The sequence below is a fragment of the Aotus nancymaae genome, unplaced genomic scaffold (genome assembly GCF_030222135.1).
Source record: "Aotus nancymaae isolate 86718 unplaced genomic scaffold, 86718_ANA_hifiasm-v0.15.2.pri h1tg000057l, whole genome shotgun sequence".
Lineage (NCBI taxonomy): Eukaryota > Metazoa > Chordata > Mammalia > Primates > Aotidae > Aotus > Aotus nancymaae.
Window position 1 is genome coordinate 32,505,814 of NW_026988471.1, and position 16,996 is coordinate 32,522,809.

General features: G+C 42.0%; 1 protein-coding gene across 4 annotated transcripts in view; it reads left to right on the forward strand.

Moving 5' to 3' along the window:
* Positions 1-7,830, forward strand: part of RASGRP3 (RAS guanyl releasing protein 3) — a 128,956-nt gene extending 121,126 nt beyond the window's left edge. For all 4 annotated transcript variants that reach the window (XM_064363993.1, XM_064363994.1, XM_064363991.1 and 1 more), the window contains exons 16-18: positions 608-733; positions 1,037-1,389; positions 5,589-7,830. In XM_064363993.1, coding sequence (XP_064220063.1) covers positions 608-733; positions 1,037-1,389; positions 5,589-5,597 — 488 coding nt within the window. In that variant the 3' untranslated portion in view covers positions 5,598-7,830. The remainder of the gene's footprint in view (positions 1-607; positions 734-1,036; positions 1,390-5,588) is intronic.
* Positions 7,831-16,996: the final 9,166 nt, after the last annotated feature.

Here is a 16,996-nt window from a genome sequence, read left to right on the forward strand (position 1 = left end):
ATAGAACATATTTACTGAGCATATGCCCATATTGTATTTTGTTTCTGTACAAAGAAAGGAAGCAGAAGATACAATCACTGGCCCTGAAAGGTTTTGGAAAATGAAGAAGAGTAAAAATATCCAGACAAGTGCTGAAGGGAGGAACAGCTCACCGTAAATGATCAGAGGCAGCAGTTGGCCTGGGAGAGACTGGAAGCTGAGGCTTCTTGCCATCATCCTGGCTTAGGCTCTCTTTGTGGGGGTTTCCATCTAAGCCTGGGAAAGAATCCCAACCCCATTTGATTTGCATTTAGTTTTGGGCAAAGGCAACTGACCTCTCAGGCTGGACTCCATTTGCTCCCTAGATGCAATTGCTCGTTAGGTCCTCAGTTACATAGAGAACCAAGCTGAGCAAATCTAAGAGAACTTTGGGAACTTCAGGAGGGCAAGTGCGGACCGATGGCCCCTTTCCAAACCCCGGACACACCCCGTGGGCCTGTGCGTGACTCTGAAATTCAACACAGAAACTGGGATGGGGGAGGGGAGGGCTGACAACTCAAGTGCCACCCTGGAAACTCAATCAACAGCAGACACACTAATCATCTTCCACACCCTTGGAATTTTTCAGACTGTGGAGCCAATTGCCACAAACAGTGCAAAGACCTCCTGGTTCTGGCCTGCAGGAGATTTGCCCGGGCGCCCTCCTTGGGCAGTGGGCATGGGTCACTGCCTGGAAGCCCCTCGCTGCCCCCAGGTAATGCCCTCTGCTTTTTTTGCTGCCATGGTGTCTCTCTGCTTGGACCTCATTTAGATTCTGGGTCTAAACCCGGTTAGTCACTCTAAATGCTAAGGCTTTCTTTAGGGGGAGCAGCAGTGGCTAAACGCTTGAATCATCCTTGCTTCTCTTTGCTTTCCAGTCTCAGGAACATGTAACCTGCCTGCAGCTAATTGAATTCTGTCCCTAGTTGGTTCCTCTAGGACCTTGCATGCCAGACTCGTGCTGGTTTGCTGTCAGGCAGTCAGACGTTAAATAATCACCATCCTCTTTTACTTCCAGTCCAGGATGAGGTGTTTGAATTTCCCGGAGTCACTGCTGGACATAGGGATTTAGACAGCAGAGCCATCACACTGGTTACAGGCTCTTCTCGCAAGATCTCCGTGAGGCTACAGAGGGCCACCACCAGCCAGGCTACCCAGACTGAACCTGTCTGGTCAGAGGCTGGGTGGGGGGACTCGGGGTCCCACACCTTCCCCAAAATGAAGTCCAAATTCCATGACAAAGCAGCAAAGGACAAAGGCTTTGCCAAATGGGAAAATGAGAAGCCCAGGGTGCATGCTGGCGTGGATGTTGTAGACCGGGGCACGGAGTTCGAACCTGACCAGGATGAAGAGACCAGACAGGACGGTGAGGTAAGTGCCAGGTCACCCCACAAATAAAACCAGAAGGAGGCTGAAAGTGCTGACATGAGCATTACAGAGGGTGTGGGAGGCAGCCTGGTAGTTCTGAAAGCAGAATGGGTGGGAATGAGATATGTATCACTTTAGTCTTGCCACTGGCTTGCTATGTGACCCTGGGCATATGTTTCTTCTTCCTGGATCTCAGTTTCATCGTGTAAAAAATTGGACCAGAGCAAGTTCTCAAACCTAGTGAAGGCTGTCATGCCTGCGTACTGAAATGATATACCCCAGGAACCCATGACTATATATCCAAGATACCTGTACATGATACAAATCAGCCTGGTTTTCCAAGCTAGAACCAGGTCCCAAACTCAAGAAAGGCAGTGGATGCAAAAGACTTTCAGATAAAGGAGAATCGGACACTTTTGACTCTACTCAAAAGAGGCTTTTGACAGTATCATGGAAAAGGGGGTGGTGAGAATCAGAGACACAGGGCTCTCAAGGATCTACAAACCAGGCTCTGCCTCTGCCTGAGAATTACAGACAAATCATGCAAAGCAAACTGGGATGCAGATGGAATTTGTTAGAGTATGCTGACATAAAAATTGATTCAAGATGTAGTTAGAGAAATGTATTAGTTAACAGTCTATAGCGTATCAAGAAAAAGGATTTGAGAAAATTGGCATCATATTCCTAACTTTTAAAGCAATGTCATGGAGGACAGCCACTGCCGCCCTGTCGAATCATTCTCATAAACAGAATATTGGGTTAGGCAGAGATCCTACTGGATCAAGCCAGTGCTCTTTAGTCTTATGGGTGGTCCTCCACATTCCACTCTTCAGGAGACTTAAACACACGTCTCCATAAGTTTCCCATGATGAGAAAAACTCCAATGACCTTTAACCCACAATCCCCTTAGTTCTTTCCTCATTGAAAGCAACGCATAAGGAGGCTACACATTATCTCTGGTCATGCAAGGTTTATTGTAAGTTTCTGCTGAAATACTTTTTTTGTTTCTAATAACATCAACTTTTAAAAATAGCTTTGAGATGTAATTCACATGCCATGAAACTGACCCATTTAAAAGTGTACAATGTAATATACTTTTAGTATGCATTTTGTATATTCACAAAGTTGTGCAACCATCGCTACAATCTAATTTTAGAACATTTTCATTATTCCGAAAAGAAATCCTCTACCCATGAGCAGTCACTCTCCCCCACCTCACCCTGGCCCTAGGCAGCCAACTAATTTATTTTCTGTCTCTTTGGATTTGCAACATCCACTTTATTGTTAACGTTTCCCCCACCGATCATCTTGGCAACTGTATCAGTCCTATCCTCCCACTCCGTTTACTGGCCTAGCACAGTTCAAGCTGGGGATATAAATGGGAATAAAAGAAAGATCATGATTTGGTGCCAACAGCTCTTAACCTGAGGTCTATTTAATGGCTTTAGGGGGTTCATGACAGCACTTTATACTTTATGTAAAATTATACATAGACATATGCTCATTTTTGGGGAGATGAGTCCATGCATTAAACAGATTCTCATGGGGGTATGTGATCCAAAAAAGCAAAGAATCATTGTGCAAGATGATTTTCTGGATTCCCTGTGCTAGACACCCCGTACGCGAACTCAGCCTGCAGAGGCTGTTTCCATGGGTGCTATAGCTGCCCCTGGAATCTCAGGAAAAGAGCTTCTCCAGGAAGATGCTAGGATGACTACCAGAGTGCTTACGGTGGCACCCACCTCATAGGCATCTCTGAATTCAGAGGAGAACCTGCTTTTGTTTAACAAATAGTGAAACTGGTGATGAGCTTACTACTATTGGCCTCTGAGTTAAGAGAAATTCACAGCCTGTTGGGTATAAGACAATTACATAGGTAAGTTTTTTTTTTTTTTTTATCATTATTCTCTGTAACGAAATGTAAACAAATATCTGGGTTTTTTCAAAAAATAATTTTGTTCCCTGGAAATTCAACTTTTATATTCAAATGTTCTATTATCCTTTCAGTGTTCTTATCTCTCTCTTTTTTTTTTTTTTGAGATGGAGTCTTGCTCTGTCACCCAGGCTGGAGTGCAGTGACACAATCTTGACTCACTGCAACCTCCGCATCCCGGGTTCAAGCGATTCTCCTGCCTCAGCCTCCTGAGTAGCTGGAACTAGAGGCATGTGCCACCACGCCTGGCTAATTTTTGTATTTTCAGTAGAGACAGAGTTTCACCACGTTGGCCAGGCTGGTCTTGAACTCCTGACCTCAGGTAATCCACTAGCCTTGGCCTCCCAAAATGCTGGGATTACAGACATGAGCCACCACGCCTGGCCATGTTCTTATCTCTTAAATCACAGAGATGGTTCACCGAGCACAAGTATTTAATTTCATCTGTGCTAATGAATGAAGGAAGTATGCCCTTGTATGAAATGCATATATATAGTATATCGTCTCAGTACCATTCAAATCAGTAACAAATGAGATGTTTGCCCTGTTTAGGAAATAAGTAAGAAGGAAAAAAAGTGACAAAATTATACCCGGGAGTTGAATATGTAGAAAAAAGAGTTTTCAACTTTTTTTCTGCCAGGTAAGACCAATGATTGGGATTAGGAGCAATGACCTACACATTTATTATTTAGTATCAGATGATGTTTATGAGTCCTATAGTTAAAAACTGTAGAAGGCAGAAAAGGTAGTTGTGTTTGTAATCTGTGTATTTCCTCCAACAGAGTTCCAGGATTTATGCTCATTATAAAATATAAGGGTGTGAACATTTTCTGTGGCATCTCACCAATGGCCACCAAGCCCCTGCATGTCAGAACCAGTCAAGATTACTCTCTTGGCTTGTCCAATGGTAGTGGGTTATCAGAACTTATTAACATTAGTGTCACTAAAGTTGGTATACAACCCCCACTGCTAAATTTGACTGGCTTTAAAAAAAAAAAAAAAAGATTACTCTCTTGGCAGTAAGAATACATGTGTTTCCTTTGAACTTCTTTTGTTTTCCTTTATCTTCTGCTCAATTAAACCTAGTCAACAAATATTTATCATAAAAGTTGGGAAATGCTGATTACATAAAATGGAATATGTTTATGAATATATGTAATATACATATATAGTCATACATATATACATATATAGATGTATACTTCTCTATGTAAATATATATTTTTTTTTTTTTACAGATTTTCTCAGTGCCCTCATGTACTAATTTACACTGTGGATTTCTTAAGAGGAAAACCTTTTTTTTTTTTTTTTTCTCTTTTTTTGAGACGGAGTTTCTCTCTTGTTACCCAGGCTGGAGTGCAATGGCGTGATCTTGGCTCACCGCAACCTCCGCCTCCTGGGTTCAGGCAATTCTCCTGCCTCAGCCTCCTGAGTAGCTGGGATTACAGGCACGTGCCACCGTGCCCAGCTAATTTTTTGTATTTTTAGTAGATATGGGGTTTCACCATGTTGACCAGGATGGTCTCGATCTCTTGACCTCGTGATCCACCCGCCTCGGCCTCCCAAAGTGCTGGGATTACAGGCGTGAGCCACCGCGCCCGGCCCCAAGAGGAAAACCTTTTAACAAGAATCATTTTGAGGCACTAGTGATTTGTGGTACACCCTTTAAGGTCAACATCCTAGTTGGACTCTGTATCTTTAGTCTTTAAGAGTTCATGTGCTGGGTGAACTACATGATCTCTCTCTCTCTCTCTCTCCCCCCCCTCTCTCTATCTCCCTCACCTTTCTCTCTCCCCTGGCCTTTCTCTCTCCCCAACCTCTTTCTCCCAGACAAGATCTCACTCTGTCCCCCAGGCAGGAGTGCAGTGGTGCAGTCATAGCTCACCACAGCCTCGAACTCCTGGGCTCAAGCGATCCTCCCATCTCAGCCTCCCAAGTAGCTGGGCCTACAGGCATGTGCCACCACACCCAGCTAGTTTTTATTTTTTGTAGAGAGAGGGTCTTGCTATATTTACCAGGCTGGTCTTGAACTCCTGGCCTCAAGTGACCCTCCCACCTCAGCCTCCCAAGGTGCTGAGATTATAGGTGTGAGCCACTGTACCTGGCTACCTACATGATCTCCTAATTCCCACTAAATCCTGAGACTACAAGGTACTGATCATTTCAGATGTTCCCTCAAATTCATCAGAAAAACCACTTTCAAAATAGGAACACTCCTATTTTGTTACATGAGATCCAGCCACGCAATAGGTTCCAATTTGTGTTTCAGGATGGCTGACTTCAGGCTGAGGAAACTTGACTTTCAGAAGGAGCAAGATGAGAAACTCTGAAGAAAGCTCTGACTCTCAGGAAGTTATCTGGAAAGACACCTGGATGTTTACTGTCTTGTGACACTGTAAGATCTCCGTGTTTAGACTATGGGACAGAGAACTGACCCTAACTATGAACTATTTATTTCCTTACTCCCAGTGAAGTGCCACAAAGACTGTGTTATGTAGTCAGTAGTTTTCTCATGTATCTTTCTCTAGAGCCATTTATATACGGGTGAAACGAAAGCTTTTTTGCATGTACTTGATACTCATTCTGTAAACTCAGACTTTGCTTTTTTTTTGTAAGAATATCCTTTCAATATTTTTATAAACGTTTGTGTGTGCTGTGGCAGGGAACAGTTAACAGGGAGTTAATTTAGAGGTTGTATTTTTTTTTTTCTTTTTTTTTGGTGTGCTTTTTGGATGGCACCAGGACTTAACATTTTCCTGAGGACAAGGAAGCTCTTCAGACACTGGAATGCAGTGATTCTTATGGTCAACTGCAAGGAGAAGCTGTTTACATTGTTCCTACCATACAGTTGCTATGATATGTAACAAGTCACATATGTATATATCACAGAAGTCTTATCAATTCTGCATCACTAGGTAGCTATGACATGGTCATGAAAGCTCTCCTAATACTTATAATAGCCGTGGAAGAAAATTAACTATGCTTGTCCCTTCTGACTGGGTTAGGCCATCTTTCTTAAGATTCCTGAAGTAGAAATAGCAATTAAGAAATCAATTCAAGATTTGAAGGTTAAAATTTAGCAGAAAAACAAACCACTGAATAAGCCACTAGGTGAAATGAAAACAACCATCAATTTTTTAAAACTCAAAGTAAGAATTTTGTTAAGAAAAAAAAACACAAACTTTCGGTTGTGAAAGAGAACCCTTGTGTTCTTCCTAAGAAATTGCCTTCCTCAATTAAAGAATATTCATAGAAAGAAAATAATCAAATTACCTGTAACATTTCATTTAAGCTTTTAAAGTATCTTTTAAATAGCTCCCTTTTACCCAAAATAACTAGTTCTGTGTCTATTTCTTCCATTATTAGAGGACAGATAACTTGATTCAAGATACCAAAAAATAGGCCAGGTGCAGTGGCTCACGCCTGAAATCACAGTACTTTGGGAGGCCAAGGAGGGCAGATCACTTGAGGTCGGGAGTTCGAGACCAGCCTGACGAACATGGAGAAACCACATCTCTACTAAAAATACAAAAAACTAGCCAGGCGTGGTGGCACATGCCTGTAATCCCAGCTACTTGGGAGGCTGAGGTAGGAGAGTCGCTTGAACCTGGGAGGCAGAGGTTTCAGTGAGCTGAGATTGCACCACTGCACTCCAGCCTGGGCAACAAGAGTGAAACTCCATCTCAAATAGAGATGAGACTGAGCCTGTGAATGACAGGAATGATCTGCTACCAAATGACTAGTCAGAAACTGCTCCAGAGAGGTGTACTGGTCTACGTTTGGGGCTAAAGTACATATATATATATATTCCATTTAAAATGGAATTTGTCCCAAATAGGGGCAGTCTTCAGTAAAGCCTTTCTTTCTCCTCTCTTTTCTCCACTGAGGACAGTTCTGCTCAGCAAGATTGCTGAGTACCTGCTCTGGGCAAGTCCCATGCTATATACACAAAGGTAAGCAAAACTTGGTCTTGGCCCTTCAGAGCTGACAACCCATGGGCATTAAGGCAAAGTCATTCTAGTGATTTAAAATATGGTTCAAAATATGCTAGAAACGACTTGTGCCAACCAGATTTACAGATTGGAAATACTGCAGATGAAATGAAGTTATTAGTTGACGGAGCTGTGATTAAGCTTGCTAATAAGCAAACGCGCCGTCTGTAAGCACTCAGAGGGCAGCCAAACCTAGATGTTGATTTCATGTATATATACTATCTACTACTATCCGTAAATGCAATGATATGCATGTTAACAATATTAAAAACAGAAAACAGCAATCTAAGTACCGAAAAGCTTTTTTGTGTATTTAAAAAAATTGAAGAAAATCCAGGAAGAAACTTGTTAATAAACATTGTACTGTTCTTTTACTTCTCAAAGGCTCCTTACCACTTAATTTGGTTATTTTTGGGTTTTCATACATAGGAAGTTTTATATTGTTAGCCTTCCTGTGACAAAGATATTGAATGTAACTCAAGTGAAAAAGAATAAATATGTATCTATATATATAACTATATATGTGCCTGTATATTGTGTGTGTATATACACAGTAAGTCTTCATTTGTCCATAGATTCTTGGAAACTGCTACTTTAACAACTTGAAGTTAGTGTTGAAACACCTATAACAAGACCAACTTTTAGCTCATCAATGTTGTAGCAAAATGAAATTGAATGAAACTACCTTGTGGAGGACCAGTTTGAACACTTCATTTGACTTAAAGTTGCTGTTTCCAAGAAACTGCAGACCATGTTAAGTAAGGACTTACTACACACACACACCCCCCAACCCTATTATTACTTCGCTGAAGAAGAATTTAAGTCTGTAACAAAACTGCTTTATAATTTTCATTATATCACTTACTGATGACCAATGACTCTGATGTTTCCAATCTATCAGTTTCCCATAATCAGTAAAATAAACAAAATGGGCAAATCCATGATGGGACAAAAAGAACCACAATTGACTACTCCAGACCTTCATTTTGTAGGTTAGATGATCACTATCACCCTGAAAATGGAAAGGAAAAACAAAAACAAATGCTTAACAGTGAAGATGAGGCATGAAGGCAGGATTTATTAGATGCTTCAATTGTGTCTTCATTGGAGCAGCTATGAATTGACTGATGCCTTCTCAAATCTGCCTAAACCAGAGCAGCCATGACTGGTATTTGAATGCTTGTGTTGAGTGGATATCCCCTGAAGCAATAATGTGCCCAAATTTTCATGGTAAGTCTACAATAGACAGATGAGTTTGTAATTTAAAAATGAAGACAGGACTTCTACAGAGGAGAACATCAAAATGTTACTGATGGTAGGAAGCTTAAGTATTCCTAAGATAAATACATTAATTTTGTCAAAATATATAAAACTCCAGAATGACTGAGGAGATCTATTCAGTGAATCACAAAAGTGTATCTTTAGCATGCAATTCCGAAACAGATCTAAATCTCACCTTGGCTGCTTATCGTCATGGAATCCTGGGCAAGTCACGTACATCTATTTGAGCCTCAATTTCTTCATTTAAAAAAGAGATATTTCACCACCTTCTTCAACTACCTCATGGAGTTTTGGTAAAGATCAAGTCAGATAATATATGTAAAAGGATTTGTAAAGACCTTATGTTATTATTTTGCCATTAAGCAGGATTATTCTCTAAAATTGCCTCAAAGCCTAGATTTTCTGTATATTAATTTGGAGGCTCTAAACCAAATATTTAAATTTTCTGTTAAAGATTTAAAGAAGTATTAATGAAAATAGTCAAAAGAGATTTTCTTATTTCTGCCACTATGTATGTGTGTAGGATTAGTTCTGGTTTGACTGTAACATTGACTAGTCCTGTCCTGTTTGAAAACAGACCAGCAAGATAAAGAAACCAAATGGGTAAAATGTAAATGAGTTAAAGATGGCCAAATAGGAACAGCTCCAGTCTGCAGTTCTCAGCAAGAGTGAGCCAGAAGGCGCGTGATCTCTGCATCTCCAACCAAGGTACCAGGTTCAGCACATTGGGACTGGTTAGACAGTAGATGCAGCCCAAGGAGGGCAAGCCGAAGCAGGGTGGGGCATCGCCTCACATGGGAAGAGCAAGGAGCCGGAGAACTTCCTCCCCTAGCCAAGGGATACATTAGAGATGTTTCCCAAGACTCTGGCCCTCTGGCTCAAATACTGCACTTTTCCCATGGTCTTCACAACCCACAGACCAGATTTCCCTCCGGTGCCTACAAGACCAGCGCCCTGGGTTTCCAGCACAAAACTGGGCAGCTGGTTTAGCCACAGCAGTTTTTTTTTTTTCCTAATATATATTTTATTGTGTTTTAGGTTTTGGGGTACATGTGAAGAACATGCAAGATTGTTACATAGGTACATTCATGGCAATGTGGTTTGCTGCCTTCCTCCCCATCACCTATATTCTGGCATTTCTCCCCATGTTATCCCTCCCCAACTCCCCACCCCAGACTGTCCATCCCCTAGTTCCATCACAGACCCCAGTGTGTGATGCTCCCCTCCCTGTGTCCATGTGTTCTTATTGTTCAACACCCGCCTATGAGTGAGAACATGTGGTGTTTGATTTTCTGTTCTTGTGTCAGTTTGCTGAGAATGATGGTTTCCAGGTTCATCCATGTCCCTACAAAGGACACAAACTCATTGTTTTTTATGGCTACATAGTATTCCATGGTGTATATGTGCCACATTTCCCTGTCCAGTCTATTGTCAATGGGCATTTGGGTTGGTTTCAAGTCTTTGCTATTGTAAACAGTGCTGCAATGAACATTCCTGTGCATGTGTCCTTATAATAGAATGATTTATAATCCTTTGGATATATACCCAGTGATGGGATTGCTGGGTCAAATGGAATTTCTATTTCTAGGTCCTTGAGGAATTGCCACACTGTCTTCCACAATGGTTGAACGAATTTACACTTCCACCAACTGTGCAAGAGTGTTCCTATTTCTCCACATCCTCTCCAGTATCTGTTGTCTCCAGATTTTTTAATGATAGCCATTCTAACTGGCGTGAGCTGGTATCTCAATGTAGTTTTGCTTTTCTGTAATGATGAGTGATGATGAGCACTTTTTCATATGTTTGTTGGCCTCATGTATGTCTTCCTTTGTAAAGTGTCTGTTCATATCCTTCACCCACTTTTGAATGGGCTTGTTTTTTTCTTGTAAATCTGTTTTAGTTCTTTGTAGATTCTGGATATTAGCCCTTTGTCAGATGGGTAGATTGCAAACATTTTTTCCCATTCTGTTGGTTGCTGATTCACTCTAATGATCGTTTCTTTTGCTATGCAGAAGCTCTGGAGTTTAATTAGGTCCCATTTGTCTATTTTGGCTTTTGTTGCCAGTGCTTTTGGTGCTTTAGTCATGAAGTCATTGCCTATGCCTAGGTCAGGAATGGTTTTGCCTAGGTTCTCTTCTAGGGTTTTGATGGTGTTAGGTCTTATGTTTAAGTCTTTAATCCATCTGGAGTTAATTTTAGTGTAAGATGTCAGGAAGAGGTCCAGTTTCTGCTTTCAGCACATGGCTAGCCAGTTTTCCCAACACCATTTTTTAAACAGGGAATCCTTTCCCCATTGCTTGCTTTTGTCAGGTTTGTCAAAGATCAGATGGTTATAAGTTGCTTCCAAGTCAACTGTTCTGTTCCATTGGTCTATATCTCTGTTTTGGTACCATTACCATGCTGTTTTGATTACTGTAGCCTTGTAGTATAGTTTGAAGTCAGCTAGCATGATGTCTCCAGCTTTGTTCTTTTTGCTTAGAATTGACTTGGCTATGCAAGTTCTCTTTTGATTCCATATGAAGTTTAAAGTGATTTTTTCCAGTTCTGTGAAGAAAGTCATTGGTAGCTTGATGGGGATAGCATTGAATCTATAAATTACTTTGGGCAGTATGGCCATTTTCACGATGTTGATTCTTCCTAACCATGAGCATGGAATGTTTCTCTATCTGTTTGTGTCCTCTCTTATTTCCTTAAGCAGTGGTTTGTAGTTCTCCTTGAAAAGGTCCTTTACATTCTTTGTTAGTTGTATTCCTAGGTATTTTATTCTCTTTGTAGCAATTGTGAATGGCAGTTCATTCTTGATTTGGCTCTCCTTAAGTCTGTTATTGGTGTATAGGAATGCTTGTGATTTTTGCACATTAATTTTGTATCCTGAGACTTTGCTGAAGTTACTTATCAGTTTCAGGAGATTTTAGGCTGAGACAATGGGGTCTTCTAAATATACGATCATGTCGTCTGCAAATAGAGACAATTTGACTTCCTCTTTTCCTAATTGAATACCCATTATTTCTTTTTCTTGCCTGATTGCTCTGGCTAGAACTTCCAATACTATATTGAATAGGAGTGGTGAGAGAGGGCATCCTTGTCTAGTGCCAGATTTCAAAGGGAATGCTTCCAGTTTTTGCTCATCCAGTATGATACTGGCTGTGGGTTTGTCGTAAGAGCTTTTATTATTTTGAGATATGTTCCATCAATACCTAGTTTATTGAGAGTTTTTAGCATAAAGGGCTGTTGAATTTTGTCAAAGGCCTTCTCTGCATCAATTATCATGTGGTTTTTGTCTTTGGTTCTGTTTATGTGGTGAATTATGTTTATAGACTTGCATATGTTGAACCAGCCTTGCATCCCCGGGATGAAGCCTACATGATAACAGTGGATAAGCCTTTTGTGCTGTTGCAATCGGTTTGCCAGTATTTTATTGAAGATTTTTGCATCTATGTTCATCATGGATATTGGCCTGTAGTTTTCTTATCTTGTTGAGTCTCTGCCGGGTTTTGGTATCCAGATGATGGTGGTCTCATAAAATGATTTGGGAAGGATTCCCTCTTTTTGAATTGTTTGGAATGTTTCAGGAGTAGTACCAGCTCCTCTTTGTATGTCTGGTAGAATTCGGCTGTGAACCCTTCTGGACCTGAGGTTTTTTTTGGTGGCTAGGCTATTAATTGCTGCCTTAACTTCAGCCCTTGTTATTGGTCTATTCAGGGTTTTGACTTCTTCCTGGTTTAGGCTTGGGAGGGTGCAAATGTCCAGGAATTTATCCATTTCTTCCAGGTTTACTGGTTTATGTGCATAGAGTTGTTTGTAGTAATCTCTGATGATGGTTTGTATTTCTGTGGAATCTTTGGTGATATCCCCTTTATCGTTTTTTATTGCATGTATTTGATTATTCTCTCTTTCCTTTTTTATTAATCTGGCTAGTGGTATATTTTGTTGATCTTTTTGAAAAACCAGCTCCTGGATTTATTGATTTTTTGAACGGTTTTTTGTGTCTCCATCTCCTTCAGTTCTGATCTTAGTTATTTCTTGTCTTCTGCTAGCTTTTGAGTTTTTTTGATCTTGCTCCTCTAGCTCTTTCAATTTTGACAATAGGCTATCGATTTTAGATCTTTCCTTGCTTCTCATGTGGGCATTTATTGCTATATATTTTCCTCTAGTCACTGCTTTAAATGTGTCCCAGAGATTCTGGTATGTTGTGTCTTTGTTCTCATTGGTTTTGAAGAACATCTTTATTTCTGCCTTCGTTTCATTGTTTATCCAGTCAACATTCAAGAGCCAGTTGTTCAGTTTCCATGAAGCTGTGAGGTTCTGAATTCTGAGTTCTAACTTGGTTGCACTGTGGTCTGAGAGACTGTTTGTTATGATTTCCATTCTTTTGCATTTGCTGAGGAGTGATTTACTTCCAATTATGTGGTCAGTTTTAGAGCAGGTGTTATGTGGTGCTGAGAAGAATGTATATTCTGTGGATTTGGGGTGGAGAGTTCTGTAAATGTCTATTAGGTTTGCTTGTTCCAGGTCTGAGTTCAAGTCCTGGATATCCTTGTTAATTTTCTGTCTCGTTGATCTAATATTGACAGTGGAGTGTTAAAGTCTCCTACTATTATTGTGTGGGAGTCTAAGTCTCTTTGTAAGTCATTAAGAACTTGCTTTATGTATCTGGGTGCTCCTGTATTGGGTGTGTATATATTTAGGATCATTAGCTCTTCTTGTTGCATTGATCCTTTTACCATTATGTAATGTCCTTCTTTGTCTCTTTTGATCTTTGTTGGTTTAAAGTCTATTTTATCAGAGACTAGGATGCAACTCCTGCTTTTTTTTTTTTTTTTTTTTTTTGCTCTCCATTTGCTTGGTAAATCTTCCTCCATCCCTTTATTTTGAGCCTATGTGTATCCCTGCATGTGAGATGGGTTTCCTGGATACAGCACACAGATGGGTTTTTACTTTTTATCCAATTTGCCAGTCTGTGTCTTGTGATTGGGGCATTTGGCCCATTTACATTTAGGGTTACTATTGTTATGTGTGAATTTGATCCTGCCATTTTGATGCTAGCTGGTTGTTTTGCCTGTTAGTTGATGCAGTTTCTTCATTGTGTTGATGCTCTTTACCGTTTGGTATGTTTTTGGAGTGGCTGGTACTGGTTGTTCCTTTCTATGTTTGGTGCCTCTTTCAGGAGCTCTTGTAAAGCAAGCCTGGTGGTGATGAAATCTGAATAATTGCTTGTTCGTAAAGGATTTTATTTTTCCTTCGCTTATGAAACTTAGTTTGGCTGGATATGAAATTCTAGGTTGAAAGTTCTTTTCTTTAAGGATGTTGAATATTGCTCTCCACTCTCTTCTGGCTTGTAGGGTTTCTGCCGAGAGATCCGCTGTGAGTCTGATGGGCTTCCCTTTGTGGGTAACCCGACCTTTCTCTCTAGCTGCCCTTAGCATTTTTTCCTTCATTTCAACCCTGGTGAATCTGACGATTATGTGCCTTGGGGTTGCTCTTCTTGAGGAATATCTTTGTGGTGTTCTCTGTATTTCCTGGACTTGAATATTGGCCTGCCTTGCTAGGTTGGGGAAGTTTTCCTGGATAATATCCTGAAGATTGTTTTCCAGCTTGGATTCATTCTCTACGTCACATTCAGGTACAACTATCAAACGTAGATTAGTTCTTTTTACATAATCCCATATTTCTTGGAGGCTTTGTTTGTTTCTTTTTACTCTTTTTTCTCTAATTTTGCCTTCTCATTTTATTCCATTGAGTTGATCTTCAACCTCTGATATCCTTTCTTCTGCTTGGTCAGTTTGGCTATTGAAACTTGTGTATGCTTCGTGAAGTTCTTGTGTTGTGTTTTTCAGCTCCATCAATTCATTTATATGCTTCTTTAAGCTGTTTATTCTCAGCATCTCATCAAACCTTTTTTCAAGGTTTTTAGTTTCTTTGCATTGGGTTAGAACATGTTCTTTTAGCTCAGAGAAGTTTCTTATTACCCACCTTCTGAAGCCTGTTTCTGTCAATTCATCAGACTCATTCTCCATCCAGCCTCGTTCTCTTGCTAGTGAGGAGTTGTGATTCCTTGGAGGAGGAGAGGTGTTCTGGTTTTGGAAGTTTTCATCCTTTTTGCGCTGGTTTCTTCCCAACTTTGTGGATTTATTTACCTGTGGTATTTGTAGTTGGTGACTTTCAGATGGGGTATACGTGGACGTCCTGTTTGTTAATGATGAAGTTCTTTCTTTCTGTTTCTTAGTTTTCCTTCTAACAGTCAGGCTCCTCTGCTGTAGGACTGCTGGAGGTCCACTCCAGACCCTGCTTGCCTGGGGATCACGTGCAGCGGCTGCTGAACAGTAGGGTTGCTGCCAGTTTCTTCTTCTGCTATCTTTGTCCCAGAAGGATACCCGCCAGATGGCCATCTGAGCTCTCTTTATGAGGTGACTCTTTGGAGACAGTCTGTTCTTTCTGTGGGCTCAAGTGCTAAGCTATGAGCTCCACTGTTCCATCAGAGCTACTGGGCAGGTACGTTTAAGTCTGTTGCAGTAGAACTCATAACTACCTTTTTTTTCCCAGGTGCTCTGTTCCGGGAAGGTAGGGCTTTATTTATAAGTTTCTGTCATGCTGCTGCCTTTTTTCAGGGATGCTCTGCCCAGCGAGGAGGCAGCCTAGTCACAGTCTGCCAGCAGAGGCGTTGCTGAGCTGCCATGGGCACCGCCCAGCTGCCATGTGAACTTCCCTGCAGTCCTGTTTATAGAGGTATAGTTGAAACTGCCTCGGCAGTGGTGGCCTGCCTCTGTAATGGTGGACTCTCTATGTAATTGCGGACTGCCTCGGCAGTGGTGGACTGCCTTGGTAATGGCGGGCACCTCTCCCCCACTGAGCTGGACCGTCCCAGGTTCAGCTGTGCTTGCTGTGAAACTCTCAATCCAGAGCGTTTCAGATTGCTGTTTGTTTTTTTGTGGGGGGTGGGACTGACCGAGCCTGATCACCTGGCTCCCTGCTTCAGACCCCTTTTTTTTTCAGTTGAAAGAGTGACTCTGTCTCCCAGGCATTCCAGTCATCAGTTGAAATGGTACCTGGATTTGTGTGAGATTTTGTGCAGAGACCCGCTGTGCCAGGTGAAATAGCCACACTGGAGACTTGCGGCGCTTTTCCACCCAGGAATATCCTGGCCTGGCTCCCTATTTCAGTCCCCTTTTTATCAGTTGAATGGGCGACTCTGTCTCCCAGGTGCTCCAGTCACCAGCTGAAACGGCACCTGGACCCATGTGATTTTTTGTGCGGAGACCCGTAGTGCTCCTCCTACCAGGAATCTCCTGGTCTGTGGGCAATAAAAATCCATCTGGAAATGCGGCAACCACTCACCCTCTACGCTCTCGCTGGAAGCTACAATCCAGAGCTGCTCCTACTTGGCCATCTTGCATCCCTCCTCCAGTTTTCTTTTTTGTCATACCCCAGTGGTGCCTGGAATGCCAGTGGGATAGAACCATTCATTCCCCTGAAAAAAAGGGGGCTGAAGCCAGGGAGCCAAGTGATCTGGCTCGATGGGTCCCGCCCCTATAAAGACCAGCAAGCTAAGATCCACTGGCTTGAATTTCTTGCAGCCAGCACAGCAGTCAGAGCTCAACCTGGGACGTGCGAGCTCAGTGGGGGGAGGGGCATCCACCATTGCTGAGGCTCGGTAGATGGTTTTAACCTCTGCTGTGTAAACAAGGTCGCTGGGTTTACACAGCAACTGGGTGGAGCCCACAGCAGCTCAGCAAGGCCTCTGCAAGCAGACTGTGACTAGACTGACGACTCCCTCCTCGCTGGGCAGGGCATCTCTGAAAAAAGGCAGCAAGGACTTATAAACAAAGCCCCCACCTTCCTGGGACAGAGTACCTGGGAAAAGGGATGGTGTGGGTTCCACTTCAGCAGACTTATATGTCCCTGCCCAGCATCTCTGAAGGCAGCAACAGATCTCCCAGCACAGCACTTGAGCTCTGATAAGAGACAAACTGCCTCCTCAAGTGGCTCCCTGACACTGTTTATCCTGACTAGGAGACACCTCATGGAAGAGACCTCTGGCTGACATCATCTGGCAGGTACCCTTCTGGGACGAAGCTACCAGAGGAAGGAACAGGCAGTGATCTTTGCTGTTCTGCAGCCCCCGTGGGTGATTTCTAGGCAAGCAGGATCTGGAGTGGACTTCCAGCAGACCTGCAGCAGAGGGGCCTGTTAGAAGAAAAACTAACAAACAGAAAGAAATAGCTTCAACATAACAGAAAGGACATTCACTCAGAAACCCTACCCAAAAGTCACCAACGTCAAAGACCAAAGGTAGATAACTCTATGAAGATGGGCAGGACCCAGTGCAAAAAGGCTGAAATCAGCAAAAGCCAAAACACTTCTTCTCCTCCAAGGGATCACAGTCCCCTCACCAGCAAGGGAACAA